Source organism: Syngnathus typhle, linkage group LG19 (genome assembly GCF_033458585.1).
Source record: "Syngnathus typhle isolate RoL2023-S1 ecotype Sweden linkage group LG19, RoL_Styp_1.0, whole genome shotgun sequence".
Classification (NCBI taxonomy): Eukaryota; Metazoa; Chordata; class Actinopteri; order Syngnathiformes; family Syngnathidae; genus Syngnathus; species Syngnathus typhle.
Genome location: NC_083756.1, coordinates 5073822 through 5097994, shown reverse-complemented (window position 1 = coordinate 5097994; position 24173 = coordinate 5073822). Strand labels below are relative to the sequence as shown.

At 40.2% G+C, this 24173-nt stretch overlaps 1 protein-coding gene and 1 long non-coding RNA gene across 2 annotated transcripts in view; one reads left to right on the top strand and one right to left on the bottom strand.

Annotated features, from left to right (window-relative positions):
• Positions 1-5481: 5481 nt before the first annotated feature.
• Positions 5482-8083, bottom strand: LOC133143448 (uncharacterized). The gene is made up of 3 exons (XR_009710415.1): positions 7919-8083; positions 7739-7792; positions 5482-5646 (listed from the first exon to the last, which is right to left on the bottom strand). It is a non-coding gene; the product is annotated as an uncharacterized LOC133143448 (long non-coding RNA).
• Positions 8084-8183: 100 nt separating this feature from the next.
• The window catches only part of adarb2 (adenosine deaminase RNA specific B2 (inactive)), an 80766-nt gene continuing 64776 nt past the window's right edge, over positions 8184-24173 (top strand). The window contains exon 1 of the mRNA XM_061265896.1: positions 8184-8345. Coding sequence (XP_061121880.1) covers positions 8243-8345 — 103 coding nt within the window. The 5' untranslated portion in view covers positions 8184-8242. The remainder of the gene's footprint in view (positions 8346-24173) is intronic.

The following is a 24173-nucleotide window of genomic DNA, read 5'->3' as shown; positions in this document are numbered from 1 at the left end:
ACAATGAGTTCATCATAAGGAGACGAGAAGACATTTACAGTTCAGCTGTCCATTATCCAAAGACGCTACAGGACATGTAAACCAAATGCATATCCCTTCATAAAATTCCAATATGGTCCAGTGTATAATCCTCCTTGCTAGTCATTCAAGCTACTTTGAGGATGAGCTTACTGGCTTTTGCTGTGAGTTAAAGACTTCCATGCTGTCACTCCAACATATAGCTTATAACTTCTTCAACGTTTTGAGTGTTTGAGAGATTAAAGCATTAAGCATTGAAAAATGAGAAAATAAGAAGGACCATGACAGGCAGAAGGTGCATTTTAGTTTACCTGATAAATACAGATTGTGTTACGGGCATCAGTGTATTGCTTCACACCATAGGTGTCAAACTTAAGGCCCGGGGGCCAGATACGGCCCGCCACATCATTTTATGTGGCCCATGAAGACAAATTGTGCATCAAATCTGTGTCATTACTAGAATTGCAAATTGTCTTCACTTTTAATATCTTTCTTTAAGAATATTTGACCCGTTTTTACTCATCTGATTTGAAAACGAGTTATTTGTCAGTTTGTTTTGTAGCTTTTACTGTATATACTATGATTTGCTCATACATATATTTGGGTTGCCAGTCATAATGGCCCTCCGAAAGAAGCTATGACTACAATGCGGCCCGCGAAAAAAAATGAGTTTGACACCCCTGCTTTACACCATTAAAAAAAAAAAAAGCTACAATCAATTTCACAATTAGCTAGCTCAGTGTTTTAATTAAAAAAAAAAAAGTCGCCTTTGAAGAAATCAATTCCAACTAAAGAGGCAAAACAGAATTCCCTTGACAGTTTACCATCCCTTGGCTCTGTTAATTCAAAGACATGTTGCTTCTGGGCCTTTATAATTCTGTCACTGCATTTTTTTTATTTTTTTATTTTATTTTTTTATTTTTTTGATGACAAGAAAAACACATAGTTCTGAAACATGGATATTTAATGAGGGCAGTTGTAGCCAGATTAGTCTAATAACTTTTTTATTATACTGAAACTTCCCCTCGGTCAATCTTAGATTAACTAAGTGTGTAGTTTGATGAGGAGATTCGGTCTTTTAAATGAAATGGTCTGATGGGGTGAAGGTAAAGCAGTCCAGTGGAGCACATGTCGAAGTGATCCTGAGCTTTACCACAGCTCATAATACCACCATCTACTGTTCACATGAAGGATTTTCTTATAAAATCCAATCTCGGGAGGAGTGTATCAGCATGTTGTTCACCTTGATGTAAATTGAATGATGGGTCATGATGATGATGATAATATTATGGTTCATTAGTTTTATACTGCCTCAGTGCAACTGTAATGTAAACACTGATATCACCCGAGGCACCGGATATAAATCTGAGCCAAAGATATCCAACATTTTTGAGTTAGGATTCACCTCAAGATATATACATACAGTACTGTTGAATATTAGCCAGCTGCATTATTATTATTATTATTATTAATTATTATTATTAAGAATGTGAGAACGAAGTGTAATTTCACATCTACTGCATCTATATATTTTTTAGTTGGTTAGACATGTACATATAACTATTTTACATTGAAATATTTGCTTTTTCCCAGCGGGTGCGTAAAAGAAAATAAATGAATAGCACAAAGTGAAATGTAAATTATTCAAGTGCTCAAATGTTCAAATCCTTCATGTTGTAATATTGTTCGGAGGTCAACTTTGGTGATATTTCAGTTTCTGACCTTGTAAAATGTCCCCATTTAACTCGGGTTGAAAAATTGGCTCGCTATAACAGAACTGGCTAAATTTGTATCAGATTATCTCTTTGTCATGACCCTTTCATCCCTGAGGAGCACTTTTGTATGCCCTCATCAGAGTCCCACAGAGACCCCTCTGCCAGTCAAACATGAATCCATCTCTGATTGGATCAAAGATTGATTACATCCCATTCACCCTGCCTTGTTATTGGCGGAGAGGATGCCAACATGGTGAGTTAGCAGGGCCTTGTAATCAGGAACAATGCAGTGCTATTTAGCTCTAACTCTGACTTGTTCCCGCTGCATTTTTTTTTTTCAACAAGAATGCTTTCAGACAATTCCAATCAATCATCAAATCTTGAGTGGTGGGCGGGAAGCCCTGAAACAATAATCTCCATCTTGATGCATCGTACAGTAAATAGGAGTTTTTAATTATGTTGCCTTGATTACACCAAGTTTGAAATATAATGAGCAATACAGATTTTTTTTTCTATTTACGCTATGGTCACATGGTCTCACTTGAACCACACAATACAAATTCGGTCAGAAAAACAACACGTTTAATGTCAGCTGTGACGACACTTTTGTCATCGTCGATTTAAAAACAATGAGGATGCGCAAGTGATTTAGCAGAGGATTGTTTTAATGATGAAAATCCCCGCAGCCATCTGTCGCTATAATGAAATAGCCGAAGATCTGGATGACCTCTCGTCATCCATGCTCGGCATATGCCGGGCCACCTGAATCTAAGGCATAACCAGTTTCCAGCCATGGTTACAATCAGCAGCCCGCCATAATGATCAAAACCTCATCTGTTACTTTCATAAATGCCACACCATTGGATTCTGAAGGATTTGCAAAACAGAGCAGCACCATATGCTGCCATTCTGTACGCACACGGTCCCGTGAACAAAGACAGGGGAAATTAATTAAAACGGTGCCTTGCAAATATCACATAAGGACAACTGCGCCTCCCCCTCTGATCTTTGCGTTTATTCCAAGAGGTATTAGATGGCTCTGAAGCAGCAAACCACAAGGGCCCAGAAAAAAAAAAATCCAATGCACCCGAGCTAGCAAATCACCCCGCATGGCGAGATTAACGAACTGCTCACCGCGAGAAGCAACATTGTTGCTCTCTCGGAGCTTCCTGCCATTCGCACAACTGCGGCTCTGTAATACATCAAACAAGACTTAAAGTAATTCAGGAAAGCTTTAAAGTGCTAATGAGCTGGATGTTAGTGATGTCGTAAAGTGTGTGCGGTAGGGGAGGACCGGTTTGACTTTACGCGATGGCTTTAGTGGCGTGTGAGAGATGAATGGAGGCTCCCTGAGATGCGAGAGCACCAAATCGAGGCAGTTTCAAGGATTAATGTTGGCTGGGAAAAGAGGCAATTAATCTATGTTTCCAAAATAATATAAAGATGAACTTCAAGACCTTTAGGATCTGCATTTTCCAGGTTAACCAAATCACATTTTGTTCTCTCATGCAAATTTAAAGCAAATATTCATAATAATGGAACGTTAGGCAGAGGGTTGGAGTTTTGATTAATTGTGAAATTTCTAACCAGATGTCAGGAGACCATGCTCACCTGTCTTGAGCCCTCCGGACTCCCTGCCATCTCCGGATTCCTCGATGCAGTATTCGGCTTAATCAGACCTGGCACAACCAGCCTATGTAGCTTCAGGGACCTCTACAACATTCCTGATATTTGTCAGTACAGATCTCCAATCACCTGAAATCACAACTAAAAGGGAAAAACAAGAAGTTGTGTATGGTATTGTATTGTATCCATACACACAGTATGGACATGAATGGAGAATGCAAATGCCATAATTTTGTAGGGGCGGCAAATACAATGACAACAGCAAGGTACCCAAAATAGATCCCTGTGGAACACCTTACACAAGTGCATTCAATATTATGGTCCAGACACACTACAGTTGACCTTTTGGTATCGTACAACAAAAACATAAATCAGTAAGCAATTATTTTGATCAGTCTACTTTGAGTTTTTGCTCTTTAATTGTACTAGTTGCCATGAAATGTGTTGAATGAAGGCAGATCATAAGTCTAGGGAGTAACTACAACAAACAAACACCTGCAAATATGATTTTAAATCCAAAGAAAAAACACCATGGATATGCCCTTGGGGTGTATATGTGTGGGCTTTCTTTTTAATATAGTCAAGAACGTTGTAGTTCATCTGTGTTTTGAGGGAGATTTTTGAATAAGGCATTGAATAATACTATTTGAGGAAATCTCGTCTTTGCAAAACAGAGATTGAATTTGCTTTTATTCTATTCATTTTCTCCTTTCCTGTCTTTCACTGATAAGCCCCCCCCCTCCCTACTGAATACAATAGCTCTATTGTACCAAACCACGGGGCTGATAATGTTATGTGACATTAAGGGCAATATGTTAGCTTCTATTCAGAAAGTCATTTTGATTGGAATTCAGCCTAACAAAGAGCACATTCTATAATGAAGAAATCCAATATAAAACAGCCCCACAAATTCAAACAATCCAAAAAATGTATTCATACTAATAAAGTTGTAATATTAAGCGGGCAAGACAATCTCATCAAAATGCACAAGCACATATGAAGACTGCTAATATGTTAATTTGAAATCCACCCAGCCAATTTATCCATGGAAACGCTCCAAAGTCCTCCTTTCATTCACCTCTTCTTAAAGAACTCATTTGTTTCTTCTCTCTTATGTATAATGATATTCACATTATCCCTAAATGCTGACCCAAGGAGAAAAAAAAAAGGTTATTGCAGAGCTGTCACTGCATCATCTTTATCTTCACTCTCCAAATGTTGGGGTCAGCCAAGACGGGCGCTGGGCAGACAATTCTTCCAAAGACTTAATGTGATTAATGGGTGTCAATTAAGAAGGGTGGAGGAGAGGTTGCACAGAGGAGAAAAAAAAAACATTTTAGCTAAGAAAAGTGTGAATTTTTCCATCCACTCACTGCTATGATGCGCTTAAAATAAAGTTTGAAATGTCACTTTTAAAGTTTCCATTTGGGAATGTAACCTCGGGGATCACGGTCATGTATGCAAACATTTCTGAAGTTGCGAAAAAGGGGGGGGGGGGGGGGGGCAGAGAGTGCTTCTATAGCAGTTTTTGCCTCATTTGCAGCTGCATTTACATTGAGTGAGGAAGCATGCTGTTTAAAGAGGTTTAGTGTTGTTTCTTTTTAGGAACCTTTATTGTGAAACTCTTTACTTGCCCTCAACTTTGAGGTTGTTTGAAAACAGTAATAGTGTCCTGAGGATTTGTTCCTGTTGTTCAGTAAGTTCAGTTTTCATCTCGTCTTGTGTCGGTGTTGACTCCTAGCTCTGTTTTGTGCTTCTTCAACTGCTCCTCTATTTTCCTAGTTCCCCTACGTATGTGGATTTGAGCTGCAGGTGTGGCCAGTCTTGCATGGTGGAGTCTGTCACCCACAATTACTTACTGTTAAATAACCTTCGTGGCATGTTAACATCAGTAAAAAGTCTTCCAGCATATAACTCACACACACCCACACACACATTCAAGCTGCATGAGGTTCAATTGCCTTTATAAATACAATAATGACATTTTTAGCAATTCTGTCAAGAGGTAGGCTATTAAAAATCTATTTTGATTGCCTTTTACAATGCTGAGAGGTAATGGGCTACACCGACTTGGTTTTGCATGACAATTTTAATGGTCATCATAAATAAATTAAAATCCGACACCAGCCGCCAGACTGTTATGCTAGTTCGCCGCGTCGTCCGAAGAGCAGCAAAACGACTGTGTTGGGGAGATGAAGGTCCACGTTTCTCCCAGTTGCCCGTCTGAACACATGATAAGATGACAGCCAACTAATCCCCTCCACCAACTCTGCCACCAAAGCGCCACCTTTGGAAAAAGCAAAGTAAAAGCTTAAAGTCAATATACTCCCAAAGACTAATGGGGAGGAGGCCTCCCAGGCTTCCATCTCGACAAGCGGGCTGCCAAGGGTGATAAGGAGACTCAAGTAAATCCATCCAGCAGGATATAACTGCCTTTTGTCATATATTTTGAAGACAATGTAGGATAATAAGACTTTTTTTCCCCCCCTACACGTGACCTGGTAAACAAGATGAAAAAATAGACTGAACCACCAATTGCATCTAAATTAAAGTCATCTTCACTCCAATGTGAAGTCAAAATCAAATGTGCAGTAAATGTTTGCGGATGAGTGGCACACTGATTGGTCTCCTTATCATAGATCGCAGGTGGCTGATTTGATGAAGGAAAAAAAAAAAAAGAGAGTTGTCACCATGCGTTTGATGTAATCTCCATTTTCAATCTTTTCAATCCATAGATATGACATCAAACGAAATGGGTAAAAACAAACACTTGGATTTGCGGGGCTTCACAACAACAAACTTTGGTTTTGGGGATGTTTTAAATCTCCATGGCATGCATTATTAAGCAGAAATTAAAATGTATTTCAAAAGGAAAAAACAAAGCGATATATATATAATTTTTATTTTTCTAATCTGTCCCCCATATGGCTATTTGCTATTTCCTAATGTGTGATCAACATCATTTGTTGATAAAAATGCGAAGTCCAAGGTTTTTTGGGACACTTTACATCCGTGTAAGAACTACTGACCTTGTTGTATTGTCCGTTGATGTGTGTGTAACCTGCCCGACCGAACCTGTTTTCCGTTATCTATGTGCGCTTCAGGCCCCTGCCAGCACACCTTCATTACTGCCCCAGATAGTGGCATTGGCAACTTGTCACTTGTATTGATTTCTCTTAAACTGCAATTTACATGGATATTTGTGGGCGTCCTGAGGGCAGGCGACAGGCAGGCGCACGGCCCCGACACCCTCGCTCTCCTCGCTCTTCTGCCCGAAGGCCCAGGTGGAAATGTTTCCATCCAATACCCGTGCCTCAAAGTGACTTTTTAGCAAACGTGTGCTGTTATTTCTGCACATTTGAGCTTTTTTTTTTCCTGTTGTTGTTCAGTTTAATCAATCACCCTTGATGAGAATAAATTAGATGCCGCTCGCATGTTTAGGTGGCTAAAAATTTATTTAAAAAAAAAGAGACGTGTATATATATATTTTTTTTCTTTATGAAATTTGATTTCCCAGAGCTTGTCCGGCAGTGCCGCAACGCCTTTTCTATACACCCACCTGACCTTCCGCATTAGAGGAACTCAAACAATAACCTCCAGCTAGGCAAGCTGCAAATGCTTTCTGAAAGCCCTGACACTCTCCTTTCGCACAACAATGCCAAAATGTCACAATCTTCAAAGTTAGCGGCCATTAAACATAGTCCAACCTGTCAGTGGATTTTTGCCCTGCAGTCTCAAGGTTGCATTCAAATACCTGAACTGGAGATGATTGCCAGACATATATTATGAGTGGTTCTACAGTTCAGAAGCAAAAAAACAACAGGTTATTATATTGCACAATGCTATGAACAAATCCACAAATAACAGCCTACAAAAAAAACATTTACATTCAAAATGCCTGGAAAAAAAATCTCGCAGCAATCATGTCTAAGTTAAACATAAGTAACAGATTTAGCATTAACGCACAGAACACTCCACTTCCTTTTACGCTTTTATTTTGAAGCCTATTCACACCTTTTCTGGTGCTCAATTTAGAGAATTGACGCCTCATAGCAACTGTAAATATTGCCCGTAAAAATAACACAGCACCTGTTTTTATTTCTCTTTAATATATTATCTTGAACAGACAGGGTGTAATATAGATATTTTTTTATAGTTGTTTATTAAATTATCATAGAATATATTACTCACTAAAAGTGAGGGGAAAATTGCATTGGAATTTTTTTAACAATTGAAAACATTAAAATACATATTCATTACTCATGACTATTTAAAAATCGGTTGTTACTCACAAGTAATTTATTGATGTGCAAATACTCTCTTATCAATTAATAAATTGCAAAATCATTTCTCAACATAAACCAGACCGATACTATTACCTCTGCCGAGGTGACGTCACATCTGACCTTCCCGAAGCACAATGAAGGTTCTCTCTGCGGTGGAAACAAAAGTGCAAACAACTCAAGAATGAAGTCAAATGCCACAAGTATCACAAACAAAGGCGCGGGTGAATATGGGGGGGGGGGGGTAGTATATGAGTGGAGCTGATGATGTCACACCTCCCAGGCAGCCACGATTGGACCCTAATTAGAAAGCTGGCTGAGGAAAAGATAGGCGTCACGCGTGTCCTGCTTGATTGAATCCAAAGTAGCTGACGCCTAAATTTCTACAGAGGCAGTGAGCACTGCGAAGCCGCAATAGTGATGCTGCGCGCAAACAAAACCGTCTCCTCCACACGCGGAGTTCCGACTAGAAGGTTGTGATAACGGGAGCAGCTAAAAACAACGCACCCTCCTTTTTTTTTTCCCCTGTTAGGAGGGGGCAAATAAAGGAGGCGAAAGAAAAGAGTCCGGCCACAAGTCTCAAGTTATTAGAGAGGGCAGATGGCGTCCGTACTTGGGAACAACAGCCGCGCGTCGGGGGCTCAAGGTGGTCAGGTTAAATGCAAGCTGAAAAGGAGGAGGAGAAGGAGATCGAAGCGAAAAGGTAAAGAATATTAGAACTTTTTCTTGCACGTTTTGAAAGGTTTCTGGTTGGAAGGAGTCAGCGGAGAAACTAAGGTCGCGCGCACCTTGGCGAGGCATCGGAGCGCAGCATCCGCGTGACGCTGTGCGGATTCAGCATCTCCGCGTCCCCGCTTGTGTTGGTTAAAGTTGGAATTAGGGGAAACATAAGAAACATGATAGATTGTTAGTTTTCTGGGCAGAGTAGGTTATTTCACTGCATTTGTTTTCCTAAGTTTGAGTTGCGTCCCTGAGCCAATGAAGGAATTTATTGTTTTAATTCCGCCTTTCAAACGTTTTACGGTTACGACAAGTTCTCCCTTTTATTGTTGAAGTGGAAATTGCTGTAATCTACTTCTTTAATGCAGTTAAAATGAATGGACGTCCTCATGCCACTTTAGTTACCATGCACATGGTTTGTTTCCACGAGCATAGAAATGGTTTTATTCGGCAAATAATCCTGTCCAAATCATTGTAATTAACACAAAAATGAATTTATATTCAACTAGGAAGTAAAAATAAAACTGAGCGACTCCTACAAAATAAAAATAAAAGAGGTCTTATAAATCAAATATGAACTTTGGCCAAGGCTGCTTGCAGCTTGTGTCACAATCTGATGACATTTCCAGAAAATGAATTGAGTTTCTTTCATTTGGTAGGCAGGCATTTGGTGGGATGGAAAAAAAAATACAAGTGAATCAATGTTTAATATGCACACTAACTAAAAAGTTCCAAATAAATGCAGCTGTATATAAGGAACCCCAAGTTTAAAAAAAAAAAAAAGATAAATTGTTCATTGATTGTTAGAAGTTTTACAATATAGTAGATTAGATTTGTTTGAACCACCTTTGCAACCTGCAGCTACTTCTACAGTTGTCTTTCACCCATTTCATTATTTACACAAAAATCCATGTCAAAAATCTATATCTCATCACAAAAACTTTTTCTTTAAGCCGTTCAATAGTTAATGAAAATCATCCAATCCGAAAAGATATTGTACGTAAACATATATAAATACTAATGCCCACCATGGGGAGAAAAAAGTCAAAATTGCTATTTTAAGGAACTGTGCATGTATTCAACTTTAGTCATGATATTTTCAATAATGTCCCATATAAAAAATTCTGAGCAGTTTTAAAGGATCTCTTCAGTGGATGAATCAAAAAATGACCTGCAATATTTATAATGTTAACAGTTTAACTCCCTACTGTACTTTTTTTTTTTTGCTTTCCACATTCCTCCTCCTTGAGGCATATGGACAAACGCTTAGTGTGTTGACATAGCCGAATGCAGCAGAATGTGTAACGAGCTTTCATAAACACTTACTTAGTACATGCCATCAGACCGCAAACGCATAACTGCACCTCATTTCCATCAGCTCTTTGTTTTTAATAGCCCAAGTAATTGAGACAAGGGAGACAATATATTAAAATATAGCACTGAGAGGCAAATGTCTTTACATAATGGAAATGACAGAATTGGTTCCAGAACATTAAGCATTGCATATGAATATCACACAAAGCGTGCACATTAGCTGACGGGCCTTCAGAGCGTGTTTTCTGACGACTAATTTATCAGCATTGCTGATTCATTCTGATAACACGGGACATTAGGGTCCAGTTCAAGCATCCATTCTAAATTAGGTCTTGGAAAAGTGCAGACAGCCGCTGATTCCTCAAAAGCTTTCGGGAGGTGGCAAAATCAGTTTTTTTTTTGTTTATTCGGCTGTGCAATACATTTTTCCAACTGTTGAGTTTGTAAGAAAAAACTGCATAAAGCCTGATTTTCTTTTTTTTTTTTTTTTTTAATACAACCATTTTCACCAAGCCTCAGCAGTGGCTTACTGTCTATAGACAAAATACCAAGTGATCATAATCTTGAGATTTCATATAATTTTTATTTGTGGACTTTAAGGCAAGAAAAAAAAAAGTCCTAGAGGATTACCGCATGGCATTTGAGACTTAATCCTTTGAAAAGGCTGCGGATTATTTTGTCGATGGGTTCATATAAACCTACAGTAAGTGTGATTTCAAGAGGATGGGAAATGATTCATAACCTCCTGCTGTTCGTATGTTCGCTTCTTTCCTTCAGCGGGTTTGCAGGTTTTACCGAGTGTTGCCCGTATCTACTTTTCTAAAACTAACCGTTGGATTGGTGTTCAAATACCGTTGGCGCCACGGCACTACGTGTAGGGACGAACATTTGCTCCGACCCTTAAAAGCTGCACATCCGTTTTCTATGTTCAACCAGACTGATTTATTGACATGCTGTTTATGTGCCTGTTAATTAATCATGCTGCCGGGATTTATGATTGTGCCTCTCTGGAATGATTCTGCCGTATTTCTGTCACAAATGTAACATATATGACGGTACGGTGATATACAGGAACATTTGGGTAAAAAAAAAAAAAAAAAAAACTCACCGCCTGTTATAGCACAACCCAGGGTGCCTACCTGCCAAATCACATCTGTCAGTCTTCTCCATCAGTATGGCATGGTCTTTTTTTTTTTTTTTTTACCCCCGCCCCCCTCACCCCAACCGTCTCCTTTTATCTGCGGCATATGGACCCCATATTTGTCGGCTTTAATCCATAATGTGTTTTTTGGTATCAAATGAAACGTACTATAAAGATTTATAGACTAACATTATTCTTTTACCGCCAGACTTATCACCCTCCACCTTGTGCAGTACAGTAGATCATAATATCATCACCACTCCCTCTTAAGGGGGATGTAGTGGCGTTTGTGCCGCAGCCGGCCAGTTGCTGGGTTTGGAGGGGGGGGCATAATTCATGTTGCAATTATTGTTTACACTCTGCCTCCGAGTGAGGGTCGGCAGAAGGGTCGAGTGGAGGACGGTAGGTGCGGGGCAGAGCCAGAGTGAGAGTATGGGGGTCATCGCTTGCTCAAGAGGGGCTACAGCCAGAGCCATTAGGCTTGCGAGTGGCCTCATCTAGTTTTTGGATACAGTATGTTAAGTTTCAATCTATCACCTACCTTTATGAAATGAACATGCATGTTGCGCCTTTTAATATTCTTGAATGTTCTGCGAAATATTTGAAGCAAAATAAGCATGTGAGGTCATTTGTGTTTCCATAGAACGGAATATTTGTGGAGCAATAGTGATACTTTGTGTTGAAGGGAGATTTTGTGGTGCTGCTTCATTGCCATATATTAATCAATAGTAACCAATACTAGTAGTCTTGAAATGAATATTCGAATATTCTCTAAAAAAAAGTCAATCATACTAGCTATACTTTTAATTACTTTATTAGCATTAGCATATTCCCCATAAACTTCCTTAACATATATTTTCGATCTAATGGTGCAATTTCCTGTATGGATTTAAGGAATATAACGGCACATGTATCTTCAATAAGAAGTGTAGTTTTCTCCAAATCACGTGTTGTCTACTTTAATTGTACATCATTTTTCACAGCATATTTTTCCTCAATCGACTCCAACGCAAGATATTCAAAAGTCCTCTCAAACTGCCATAAATAACTTCCCTTTTATAAACTGTGCGTCGTAGCAAACTGCCTGTTGAGGACTGCGTCAATAAAATGCGAGCAATGTCATTTGTTGAACAGAGTAAAGATAACATGGCGCTGTGAGTTCATTGAGAAAATGCCTGCACTCCACTTACAATACTCTAAATAGAACTCTGATGAGCTGTGTGTTATGATGCTGCTGCAAAGACAAGATTATTTTGATTCAACCACACATTGCATCTATTAATTGATCGACAAACCAGCCTGAGTTGACCGATCCGAATAGGAACTTAGTTTCTATTCTTGAGTTGTTTCAATGCACTTTGTGACTTTGCCTCATAATTGTATCATCCAGCAGCTTACACAACCAGATGTGGCCTAGAGTCGGTATTAAAACATGGTTGTGTTGTTTCTCTTTGTGCCAGGAGACCAATGTCACGCAGCTTGTGGGATATGGCGAAAAGGTTCTTGTGGGTGAGAGGATACATTTCACAGATGGGAAGCTCCTGTTTCCGCCCTGAAACGCTTTTGTCACATTTGTTTGTTTGTGCCGATAAACACATTAAGTGCTGCGACAGAAACACCGCCAGCATTTATTAGGTTAATGAAGGTCAGTGCCAATTGAAACAGCACTGCGCTCCTTCTGCGTGCTCATGTGGATTTACAGACGCTTCCTGATTAAGGGGCCCGGCGTTAGAATTCTCAAGCTCGGGACACGGTGTCCTCTAGGTGACTGAACGTTTAGCTGAGGGGAAAAAAAAAAAACGGTTATTACGACTGTGGTCTCTTGAGGACGGATGATAGAATGACCAAGGAGAAGAAATGGCAAAACACATTAGCATAATTAGTAATTATCTTGTAATAGTCCCTCTTGGCTTTTTACAGTGCGGTAGTCAGAAAATCAAAGTTAAGTTCAGGCAACCAAAAAAAACAAAAAACAAATGGTTTCAGCAAATGGTGAAATGCTGCAGTCAGGTTGAAAAGACTCAGATGCAGACTTCAAATATGCAAAAGATGACATTGGATTAATTCGTGTTGTTTGATGACTCGCAGAGTTGGAGACATAATGGCATTAGTCACGGCTCTTTAAACCTGTTGCACTTGTTGCCATGACGACAAAACTTACACAAAGGTGATTTTTTTTTTTCTTCATGAATCTATATTGGTTAATAAATAAAGAGTTTGGAGCACGATACTGAACATGCTGTGCGGGTTAAGAAATGGAAATCAGCCTGTCGTTTTCACGCAAGTGATGTTTCTGGGTGTATTCTTTGCCTGGCATTTGTTCGATGCGTGCCGGTGTGTTGTAGTTCACACTGAGCTGTCAGTCTTCATAAACAGAGATGTAGCAAAACAAGTCGGCAGCATTATTGCCGCCTATCAGTTTGCACGTGTGTGAAAAAAGGTTCCTCTGAGCAACTATCAGAATATTTTCGAGGTTCTGTTGGGAAAACATGAGTTTTATCAAATGTAGTTAGCTCCTGACTTGTTTTTGGGAATACATGTGTAGTTTTTCCACATTTGCATTTTTTTAACAATAGATAGTTTTTCCCCACCAACCAAGTTTGTGGTTTAACAGTTTGGCTAATTTACATAAAGTTAGGTAGCTCCGCCCATTATTTGGCACCTTGGAGAGACCTGGAGATAAAATATGGTGTCAAATCAGGTTAGTTGGGAGGTTGCTATAGTATGGTGATTTTTTTTTTTGCCCAGGAACTGTCAGATGCTCAAGAAGGCGTGAATCATTTTCACCTCTTCTCACGCAATAACGTAAATAGCGCGGAATCGATTTTTAGGCGTGCTGGTCGATTTAGCCCGAAAGCCAGACAATGGACACTTGCATTGAAGAACGCAACTTGACTTTGGACGTGGACAGTCATTTTTGGGGCCGTGACAACCTCGGGCTCTTCCACTGAAGGGTCTGGCGTCTGGTTTGCGGGTTATACTCATGACTCATCACCGCTGATGACTCTCACGAGCAAGTCTGCTCTCATCGGTCTCATCATCAATCACTCTGCTCATTGGGGATATGAATATAAAAGCATGTGTGGAAAAAAAGTGTTAAATGGCTGCAGAGAGTTGAGGTCACAGCTATACACGCAAGAGCGTTTACAAAGGGGAACTCGCAGTTTTCAGTTTTTTTAGCGACCCCAGTCCTGGGACTTTTCTGACACCTTGTAAATTCTCACTGCCTGTACCGCCCCGTGTATTAAGAAGGCAAAATATTTCTCCAGTTTACGACCCTAATTAGCTCTAAGTGTGCCATCACGCCTGGAAACGGGCCAGATCATTTGACGGCCCAACACTTTCATCCTCACCTTCGTGCTCTTTCACGTTCCTCCCATTTCATTGTTGCCAACCGTTTCATCAAACACACACACACTTGCATTATTGTCCCACAGCTTGCTTGCGTGTTTTCACAGCGGGATAGCTGCCACTGTGAAAAAGAACATATTTCATGAGCGGAAAATAGTTCAGGGAAAGGTTGTTAGAAATGTATGCGACAAAAAAAAACAACAAATCAAAAAAATATGCTTTCCTGCCATCTGACCGCAGCACATTTGAAAATGAAAAATGACATGTATTGTATGCAAATTCCCCTTTGGTTGAGTTTGCTCAGCAGTGATGTCATCGCAGCCAGCTCGCTGACATTGCAAAGAAAACATTGATACCCCACCTCTTACCGAATAATGAAATTGGATGAGGCAGCTTAACTGTACACTGTCCCTACTCTTGCCATCAGACTGGAAGCCTATTTGAGATAACGTTAATGAAGAAGACTTTAGCCAAGAATAGACACTTCTTAGTGCTGACAGAGAGGTGGGGTGCATCTATTTCCATTAATAAGGACGAGTGTTTTACAAGAAGGGTCTCTCTTTAGGGATTCCTCCGGAGGTCAGAGAAAATCCCGCACCTTGGCAAACTCCCAAAAGAGGAGATTTAATCTCATCGGTGATGATGACAACAAGTTAGTGTGATGTACTTTTGCCCCTATATGACATTTTATTCTCTCACTGGAATATTTATTTGGTTTATTCAGTGTGAGGAATCTCAAGTGGCATTTGACTTCTTGTGCTTCAGTATGTAAATGAATCTGATGGTTTAGTTTGTGCTCACTCAGTAAATGTTGAATTTCCAAATCCATGACTGATGGAATTGCTTCACGGTAGATTAGTCTATTGATAATGATTGATCGGTTGATTATTCTGAGCATTAAATAACAGTTTCCCTTTTTTTTCTTGCATTAAATGTCTCCTACATCGATTTTAAACATCCTCCTTCGAGGAAAGACCACACACTTATCTTACAAAGCCTTAAAAGGTATTAAAAAAAAGTCCTTCCTTGCGCTGTCTGCTCTTCACCTCTGAGTTAGTCCAAGTTGGATATTCATCAACCTCCGGGCTGATGTGCAAAATCCTGTTTTCAAAGTTTAACAGTCACACAGCATGGTGTTTATTTCCGCCTTTCCGCCTCGGTTTTGATTTGTACAGCTTGAAGTGATAGAGCTTAGTGGATGTGTTTACATTTGCTGGAAAAAAAAAAAAAGAGTTCCAATCACCCATCCGTTGCCTTTGATTGCTCAGATTGTATTTGGTTTGGGTCAGATAAGACCTGAGTATACATCATTTCAAATTCAGTTGAATTGTTTGTACATACATGGTGCTTTGGCAGGTTTGCTAGGATGGGTTTTGGTACGCTGGTTAAATCCCTCACCGCCCTTTTTTTTTTTTTTTTCCTTCTGTGCTTTGGGGCTGCGGCCGTCAATGATGGGTGAAGGGTGTGAAGGACCGCAGGCTATGAATGTTTCCTTGCATAAAGGACAAAGAGTAAATTATGTCTCTGGGTTGAAAAGCACTGCATAAAACTCAAAGTTCGCTTTACATACTTGCATGCGTGTTGAGACCAAAAAAAAAAAAAAAGACAAATTTATTGTCTTATTTTGAAAGACAGCGTTTTGTCGAAGCCTGATTAGCCGCGTGTCGGCTCTCGGCAGTCGTAATCCCGCCGCTATTCCCGCTGACTGCAGAGAGCCCGTCGCTTTGTTCTTGACTCCTATTAGTGCGATGAAGCTTAATTTTAATTTGAATGAGTTGGATAAGGAGTGCATTGCTCACTGGTGTACCAGACTTTTTTTTTTTGGAAGAGAGTGTGGTGTCTGCATTCTCCAGCAACGGAGAAACCGCCCACAGGTCAATGAGATGACCCCAATCGGGCAACCAGCAGAATTTGCGGCTTACAGCACCAATTTTGCAGGATCGAATTAGTTACATGCATTTGAAAGTAATAAAAAATAAAGTTGCGGTTTTTTTTTTTTAATGCAAGTGTAGGAATTGACACTTTGTCTTCAACGCCTTTGGCACAGTTCGACTGGCTCGACCGTACATATAAACAAGGCCCGATCCCTGCGTGGGTAGTTTGTCATTGCCGTGACTTCAGGGCTATCTAAATCGCGGTACGGGAGGGCGTTCATCATCACGCTCATCGTCATCATGGTGAGAGATGGATGACCTATCATTCCACCGGGTCATGAGTTATCACGCATCAGGGGCAGGTGGTTCACAGCAAAGGTCAAAGGAGTATTTGTCTTCCGGCAGGAAAAAAAACACAAGTAGCACGCACACATGCACGGAGTGTCATGTATTATTTAAATGTGTCCCCAGTTTGCTTCTGTGTAGTTGTTATAAGCCTGAACAGTTTTCCCCTGACTGTTTAAAAAATAATAATAATAATAAAAAAATTGGAAAATCTGCATTTAATATGATTATGATAAAATATGTTTTGGATTACCCATGACCAGTTGCATTGATATTCATTCTAAACCCAGCTTTAATATTCTCTGCCAAAATACAATAAGCACAATTACCAATCGCTTTACAATACTGAACTGCAAGCAGTAATGAAAACAAGAATGCCATCAATATAAAAAAAAAAAACATAACTTATAAACCAATAAGCATTCTCCGTCTCGTGCAGACATAGTTGGCTGTGCAATGTAATGAGCATTAAGCCTTCTAGAGTGACTCTTTGTTAAAATAGAGAGTGCATTATCATTATTAGTGTGAATGCTGTGAAATGTGCCAGACAACCCTGAATAGCAAATGGATTCATTGTCTTTCATTCTCACCCATTAGACTCCTATAATGAAGACTGGTTTGCTCCAAGCACAAATGTACCTCTTTTACAAGAGACACTACTAACGTCACCTGTTCAGATAAGATAAAAAAAAAAAAAAAAACATGAAACCTTAATGATCCCTGTGGGGGAACGAGAGTGTTACAGCTGCGGATCATAATAATGACTACATGGAAGGAAAATGTGGAATTACATAAAAGCATGAAAGTGAAACTAGCACTCTCTACATTATACATGTGAAATGAATGTAAACTCTTGGATTAATATAAATGTGTAGCTATAAAAGTTATAATGGGATGCAGGTTCTTTTTTTCGGGTGATGCATATTTTGTTTTTTACGCAAAATTGTGTTACAGGTTGTCTAATGACAAATGTTCCCATTATAATGAAGTGAGTTGCGAAAATCTATTTACCGTAATTTTTGGACTATAAGTCGCACCGGAGTATAAGTCGCACCAGCCATAAAATGCCCAAAAAAGTGAAAAAAAACATATATATATGTATATAAGTCGCTCCTGAGTATAAGTCGCCCCCCCACCCAAACTATGAATTTATAGTCCGAAAATTACGGTATTTATAATTTGGATTAGACGCCCTAAGAGTGAAATTTACTATTCACTTCTTGTTGGAATACAGCTAAGACATCTGCCATCTAGGGGGAGATTGTCAATATGACAACTTAAATCTACAGTCAACTTCTCTCCCTGTGGATTTTCATATTTGCATTTTTTTTTTTTGTTCTTAGGAACTGTTAAGTTTCAGCTTCCAGCTTCAGGTCGTCCACACCTGCTTGTCAACCATCCATTGGCAAGATAACTATCCGATCCATTCCCGGCTGGCCACTTGGCTAAACTGCAGCTTTGCCCATTATCACGAGCTAAACAGGTGCTGAGACTTATCGCGCCTTCATCACAATGCCGATCTTTTTCGTCAAGCGCACCGTCAAGCAATCCATTTTTCAATTTGGTCTCCTGCCTGAGATAAATTAACAGATGTCGATTGATTTCCCTTCTCGCGCAACTGTGAGCCTTGTTTACACCTGACAGCTGAGACGATTTACATGAATGGTTGCTGAAGATGAACATGCAGCTTGATTAGTAGTTTTTTTTATTGAACTTAAATTGTATCAAGTTAGTGTTTTCACGTTTCTTATCGACATTGGATAAAAAAAGTTATTCAGAGAGGTTCTAATCAAATGCATGGTAACAGAGTTTAAAACACTTCTGACAGTGAATGTTCCAACAATACCCAAGACTTCATCCCACAGGGGGTTTGATAGCACATGGTGCTATTGTGAAGCCCCCCCGCCATAGTTTCCACAGCTTGCCACATTCACCAGCTGGTTATTACTGCTAAAAATATGCTTAGAAAACTGCTGTAGCCAGGCACCAGCTCGACCTAATGATGGGAGTCAAGTGGCATGCCGCAGATATGCCCTCACATGTGCGCTGTCACAAGCCATTGAATCGAAGTTGGAAACATTGAAGCCAGCTTTGATTTGTTCTGAAATCCTCTGCTGCACACACAATCTCACACACACACGTGTAGACTTCATGCAGTTGTTACGCTAATAGGCAATTTAAACTGCCCTTAACTCAAAATGCTGATTGTTAGTACGTTGTGATGATACTTTTGAAAACTGATCCTGCCATCAATATCGGACCATATTTTGATTGTCTTATTATGCTAAATCACAGGTGTCAAACTCAAGGCCCGGGGGCCAGATACGACCCGCCACATCGTTTTATGTGGCCCGCGAAGACAAATTGTGCATCAAATTCGTGTGTCATTACTAGAATTGCAAATTGTCTTCACTTTTAATAATATCTTCTTTTTTTAAAAAAATATTTGACCAGTTTTTACTCGTCTGGTTTGTTTTGTAGCTTTTACTGTATATAATATACCTTTATTTGGGTTGACAGTCATAATGGCCCTCCAAAAGAAGCTATGACTACAATGCGGCCCACCCAAAAAAATAGTTTGACACCCCTGTGCAAAATGAAGATTCGTAACACTTGACACCTGAACTTATATTGTTGCAAGTTTTATTTATTTCAACACTTCCCTGATTACGCAAACGATAAAGAAAGACCAGCTGCAGTTTGTCTCCTTCACAAGGTCCATTGAGTGCAATTATACAGAACAATAGAAGCAGCACGATGCTAGCTGACTGCGCTAAACACCGCTTCTCCCTGACATGAGAGGAGGCTGAGCCAGATCGAGATGTGAAGTCTACCAGCCCCTTTGTTCTTCTCTGTTGTTCCTTGCGCAATTCGGAGCCGCGGCCAGGAAAACAAGGAGGATGCCGGAATTATGTCTGGCTGATTTGAGGCCAATTGCCAGTTTTGCGGCACGTCAGATGAGAGGAGGGGAGGGATGAGAGTGTCAGTGATTATTAGAGGGTTGTGGGAGGGGGACCATGGATGGAGAAGACTAAAGGGTGTTCTTGCTGGGTCTCAGCTTGAACATGACAGACGCAATCTCCCCCACACACGCGCTGCCTCGCTGGTGCTTGGCCTCAAAGCGGGTGTTCTGGATCAATGCCTGCGGTTTTTAAAAGTCTGCCTTGACTTGCTGTTGTGTCACTGTGTCATAATTAACAGTCAGCCTCAAATTCAACAGCTGAACTGCCTGCAAGCACACATTGCTGAATTCTTTGCCTTATTTCCAGTCTCAGGAACTCCTATTGCAAACAGTTGTGCATTAGGTTAATGAAAAACTCTAAACTGAATGTGAGCGTAGAAGGTTGTTTAGGTGTCAGTTCCGGGTGTAGCCTGATGATGATGTTCTCGTCTGACCTCAAACCTCGCTGCAATTTACCAGCAACATCAATAGGCCTCCCTGTTCTCATTACCATTTGAAGCAGAATGAAGTCTTGCCCTCGATGTACCAAACTGACATTAGCTTTCTCTCCAAATGAGCTGTTACATCACTTTGCTCTACCTGCGCTACCTAAAGAGAAAGTATTTCTACCCCTCATCACAAGGTGCTCTCCGCAGCATGTGCTGATGTTTTTAATTCAACAAAAAACCTTCTAGCATGTCATCCACTCACAGCTCGCAATCTCGTTCCCCAGACGCAGAAGGAGAAATCACACGTTAAAAATGGAGCAGTAGAGCGAACGAGCAGCAAATATGGAACAGATGTTTCAGAGGGACGTCAACTATTTGTTTGGTCCTTATCTTAGATGCTGCCAGCTTCCTATAAAGTGGGTGACAGAAGAGGAGACAACAGAAGGGGGGGGGGGGGGACAGGTTAACGGAAATGACAAGGAGGAAAAGGGAAATCAGTGCTGTCGGTTGAACTAAGTGAAGGGAATGTCAGCAGGCGGGCTTTTGGATGGCAGAAAAGTGGAACAGCCACACAGATGTGTGTCGGCGCAGAGGGACCCCCGAGATTGCTGTCAGCGTATTTCATTGTCAGAGACAATAAAGGGAGTGAAAGACCGGAGATGTTTTGAGATACGTAGAAAATGGGGAGGCATGCAAAAATTTCATGTTAAGGAAAGAGACTCTCAAGCAAGCACTGTTATATTTTCAGCATTATCGGCAGTGTTGAATTGTCAACAATCCAACGATTAAAGTAAAAACGGAATATTGTTCCTCATAATTCATTCACTTATGTGTATAAGGTCGTTTTGATATACCATATTTTCCGGACTATGAGGCACACCTTCAATGAATGGCCCATTTTAAAACTTTGTCCTTATATAAGGCGCACCAGACTATAAAGCTCACCAGTAATACATCATGTCAGATTTTTAATCCAAATCAAATCATTCTCCGTTTTATCTTTTTTATTTCAACTTCAGACGCAACAAATTACTTTATAATCACAAAAAAAATGATCCATAGTCTTTTTGATTCATGATTCATAGTCTTCAGCGGGCCACCTATGATTGATTTCATGACAGGGCCAGTTTAAATTTAGAAATTTGGTCCATATGTAAGGCGCACCGGACTATAAGGCGCACTGTCGGCTTTTGAGAAAATTTTAGGTTTTAGGTGCGCCTTATAGTCCGGAAAACACGGTACTTCAGATCAACTTGACAGTTAAAGTTTCAAATGACTTCCTCGGTTGATATATTCGAGCAGTCCGCGTCACTGAGAGGTCATGTGGCTTTCCCAGTTGCTATTTAGTGTTTATTCACAGTTAAAGGGCAAGGTGAAGGAAGTATGAAGAAATGCCCCTGAAGTCAAATGTGAAGGATAGAAAGCTACATCTCAGGTCACTGCTTCCACACAAGTATCCTTTGCTTCAGTTAAATCCAGTTGTAAAGAAAATCATCCACGGAAAATCTTTTTTTTTTCTTCTTCTCTAATACTTGTAAACGCGGGAGATAGAGGGACAAAATGCAGCGGCATTCTGGCAATGATTGCTTGGCCGCTGCACTTGTGGTGGTACTCAGAGGGGCTCAGGCGCAATGAATGATGGCATGAATGATGTCCTTGCCGAGATATATGGGACAGCTGAGGTGAAGATAGTCAAACTAGACCCTAGAGGAAGCGAGTCTCTTCAGAGCTCAACCCTGAACATTTCCTCTTAAATCAACTCTGATTAAGACCTTACAGTGGTGTTGCCAGCAAGCCACATCCACTCTATCCGAGAAGTGATGCCTAGAGAACGAGAGTGGATCTTCTGGACTCAAGTAGTGTCACTTGACCTTCGATTGGGTCACGTTTCTGTTGCCTTATGAAATTATGGAAGAACGTTAGGAAACTATGAGATAGAAAATTCTCGATTTTTTGGGGGTGAATGCCAGATGGTATGTTTGTAGGAAACCAGGCATGGCCAATAATATTCCTACAGTGAAGTGAACTTGAAGCAGACGGAACATCTCTGGAGAGATCTGTGAATAGTTGTGCACCAACACTTCCTATTCAAATTGACGGCGGGTGAGAGGTGGCGCAAAGAAGAATGAGGAAAAAACTGCCCCAAAATAGATCTGGCCAGCTTGTGGCATCAAAGCTCAAGACTCGAGTGTATAATTGCTGTCAAAGGTGCTTCACCAAAGTATTGAGTGAAGATTATATATTCTAATTTGATTATCTCACTATTACAGAAGGTACACAGTCGTCATAGAAACGCAAAACCAGCCCAGCCTCCTTTTTGGTGGTTTACAGCGCATCGCTGGTAAACGGCGCATGAACAAACGGGCTGCAATTTTCAACGCAGCTTTATTTTCTATCGTTTATTTAAGCCCAAAATGGGTCCTGATGGAGTCATCAGCCCCCACTTGCTGGCTAATGGTTTAATTATGTCCATCTGGAGGAGGCTGGGAAGGGGTGCTTGCAGTACTCTCCAGTCATTTGTCTGGTAATTTGTCTTCTCCAGTGCCTACAGACTGCCACGCTGATGGTGCGGAGATGCAACCATGCATTCTCGCGGAAGTTCATCCCACCGTCTGCTTCACGCCCAAAATATTTCCTCCTTTTCACACTATTTCTGTGGTAAAATGTGAGCAGATAAAACAATGCCGACCTTATTGACGTCCAATCCCGGGATGGCTTATTCAGTCGGACATTTACTTTATATTACTAGTCATGGATTAATGAGCAGATTTTTTTCTTCATGATGATGTAGAAGTTTGCTCAGTGGAATGGCTTTATTAGTTTGAGGGGCAGACATCATTACTTAGTCTGGGTATTGTTTCAAAAAGACTAAGCTGTATTCCCGTGACAGCAAAATGACATTGAATTACATGATGAAGAATCGGGTCAATAATAATTGTCTGAATGAGCTTATTTGAACCTCTTTATGTATGAGTTGAGATTTAAATTAATTTCACTGGATGAATTGACCTATTAAGTCTTTATTGCATTGTTTTTTTTTCTTCCCTTTTATTTGCATATCTAATCTGCTCTTTTTATCATCCGACATTTTGGATCTGAAGGTCAAAATAATGTGTGGTGAGTCACTCAAATGTGTTTTAGGCGACAGAAAGTGAGCCAGTTCTTCTTATCTGCTGCTGTCTGACACCGTCTGATCAAAAGAGGGGAAAACATTGTCTACCTGCAACCTGTTCCTTTCAAAGATCAACACACTTTTGTCTGCTTCCCTGACAGTGGGAGATTACTTTTATTTCAGTTAAAGGAGGTTAAATGTTGCTATCAAAGAATGGCTTTTCCTTTAGATTTCTCTTTCAGCTTGAATTGAATGAGGCGGGGGAAAAAATTGTTGTCTCACTTGATGAAAGACGTGATGATAATGATGCTGGTTATTATCACGGCATAGTGGAATAAAATCATTGTGTGTATAGTTCCTAATCGGTGATATCACAGAAATCAGATTTGATTCTAAATAAGTAGCTTTTATTATTCATACACATCATCACTTTTATTTTCTTTTTCAACTTTGTGCCTTTTTGAATAGCTGTTGACTTAAAGTCACAACGTCTTTATTATTTCAGTTGTGAATGTGCAAGAACTTCACTTCATCGTCCTGCAAGGGGTTTCTATTATTCTACCTTATAAATAGATTGGACAAAATATTTAATAATGCAATGTCAATAACAATCATCATATAATAAATACTTCCCGATGTTGTCAGCTATATATTTATTGCATTTTCCTGGCTAGGTAAATCTGTGACTGGTGACTATAAAGAATTATAGATATTTCATCATTTTGTTTTTCTTGTCAGTCAGAAAATGAAAAAGGTCAGGTTGTTTTCGCCTGCCTGGCCCAGGGAGGATTTTTGTGCACTGATAAGGCCCAAGGAGGAAGACAGAGGGATGGGATGATGGTAAAGGGGCGGAGGGAGAGCGCTTAAAGATGGCGGCCATAGGGGAACGGTATCGGCCTCAATTATGATGGGCAGTGGAGCGCTGCTCAGGAGCAGATGAGCTGAGAGCCGGCCACGGCGGAAAAGTCAGTCGGTGATAGCTGATAATCCCCGGGACGAACTAGGACGAAGCGCTCGCAGATGGAGCTGTCCCATAGTCAAGTGTGACGCGACCTGCTGACAGTGCTGCTGATGAGGATGGAAATGGAATAAACAGTCAGGTCAGGAAAATTAACAAGGAAACATTTGCCGGTTTGGGCCATCCAAGATCAAGTATTTATAAACTACTAGCTTATCTAGCGCATTAAAAAAACTCACACTAATTTATATTAATTGCTAATACTGGTGCCAAGGATGGTGAAGTAAGTTTAGGAGCTTCATTTAGACAAAAGCAGTGATTTAGCG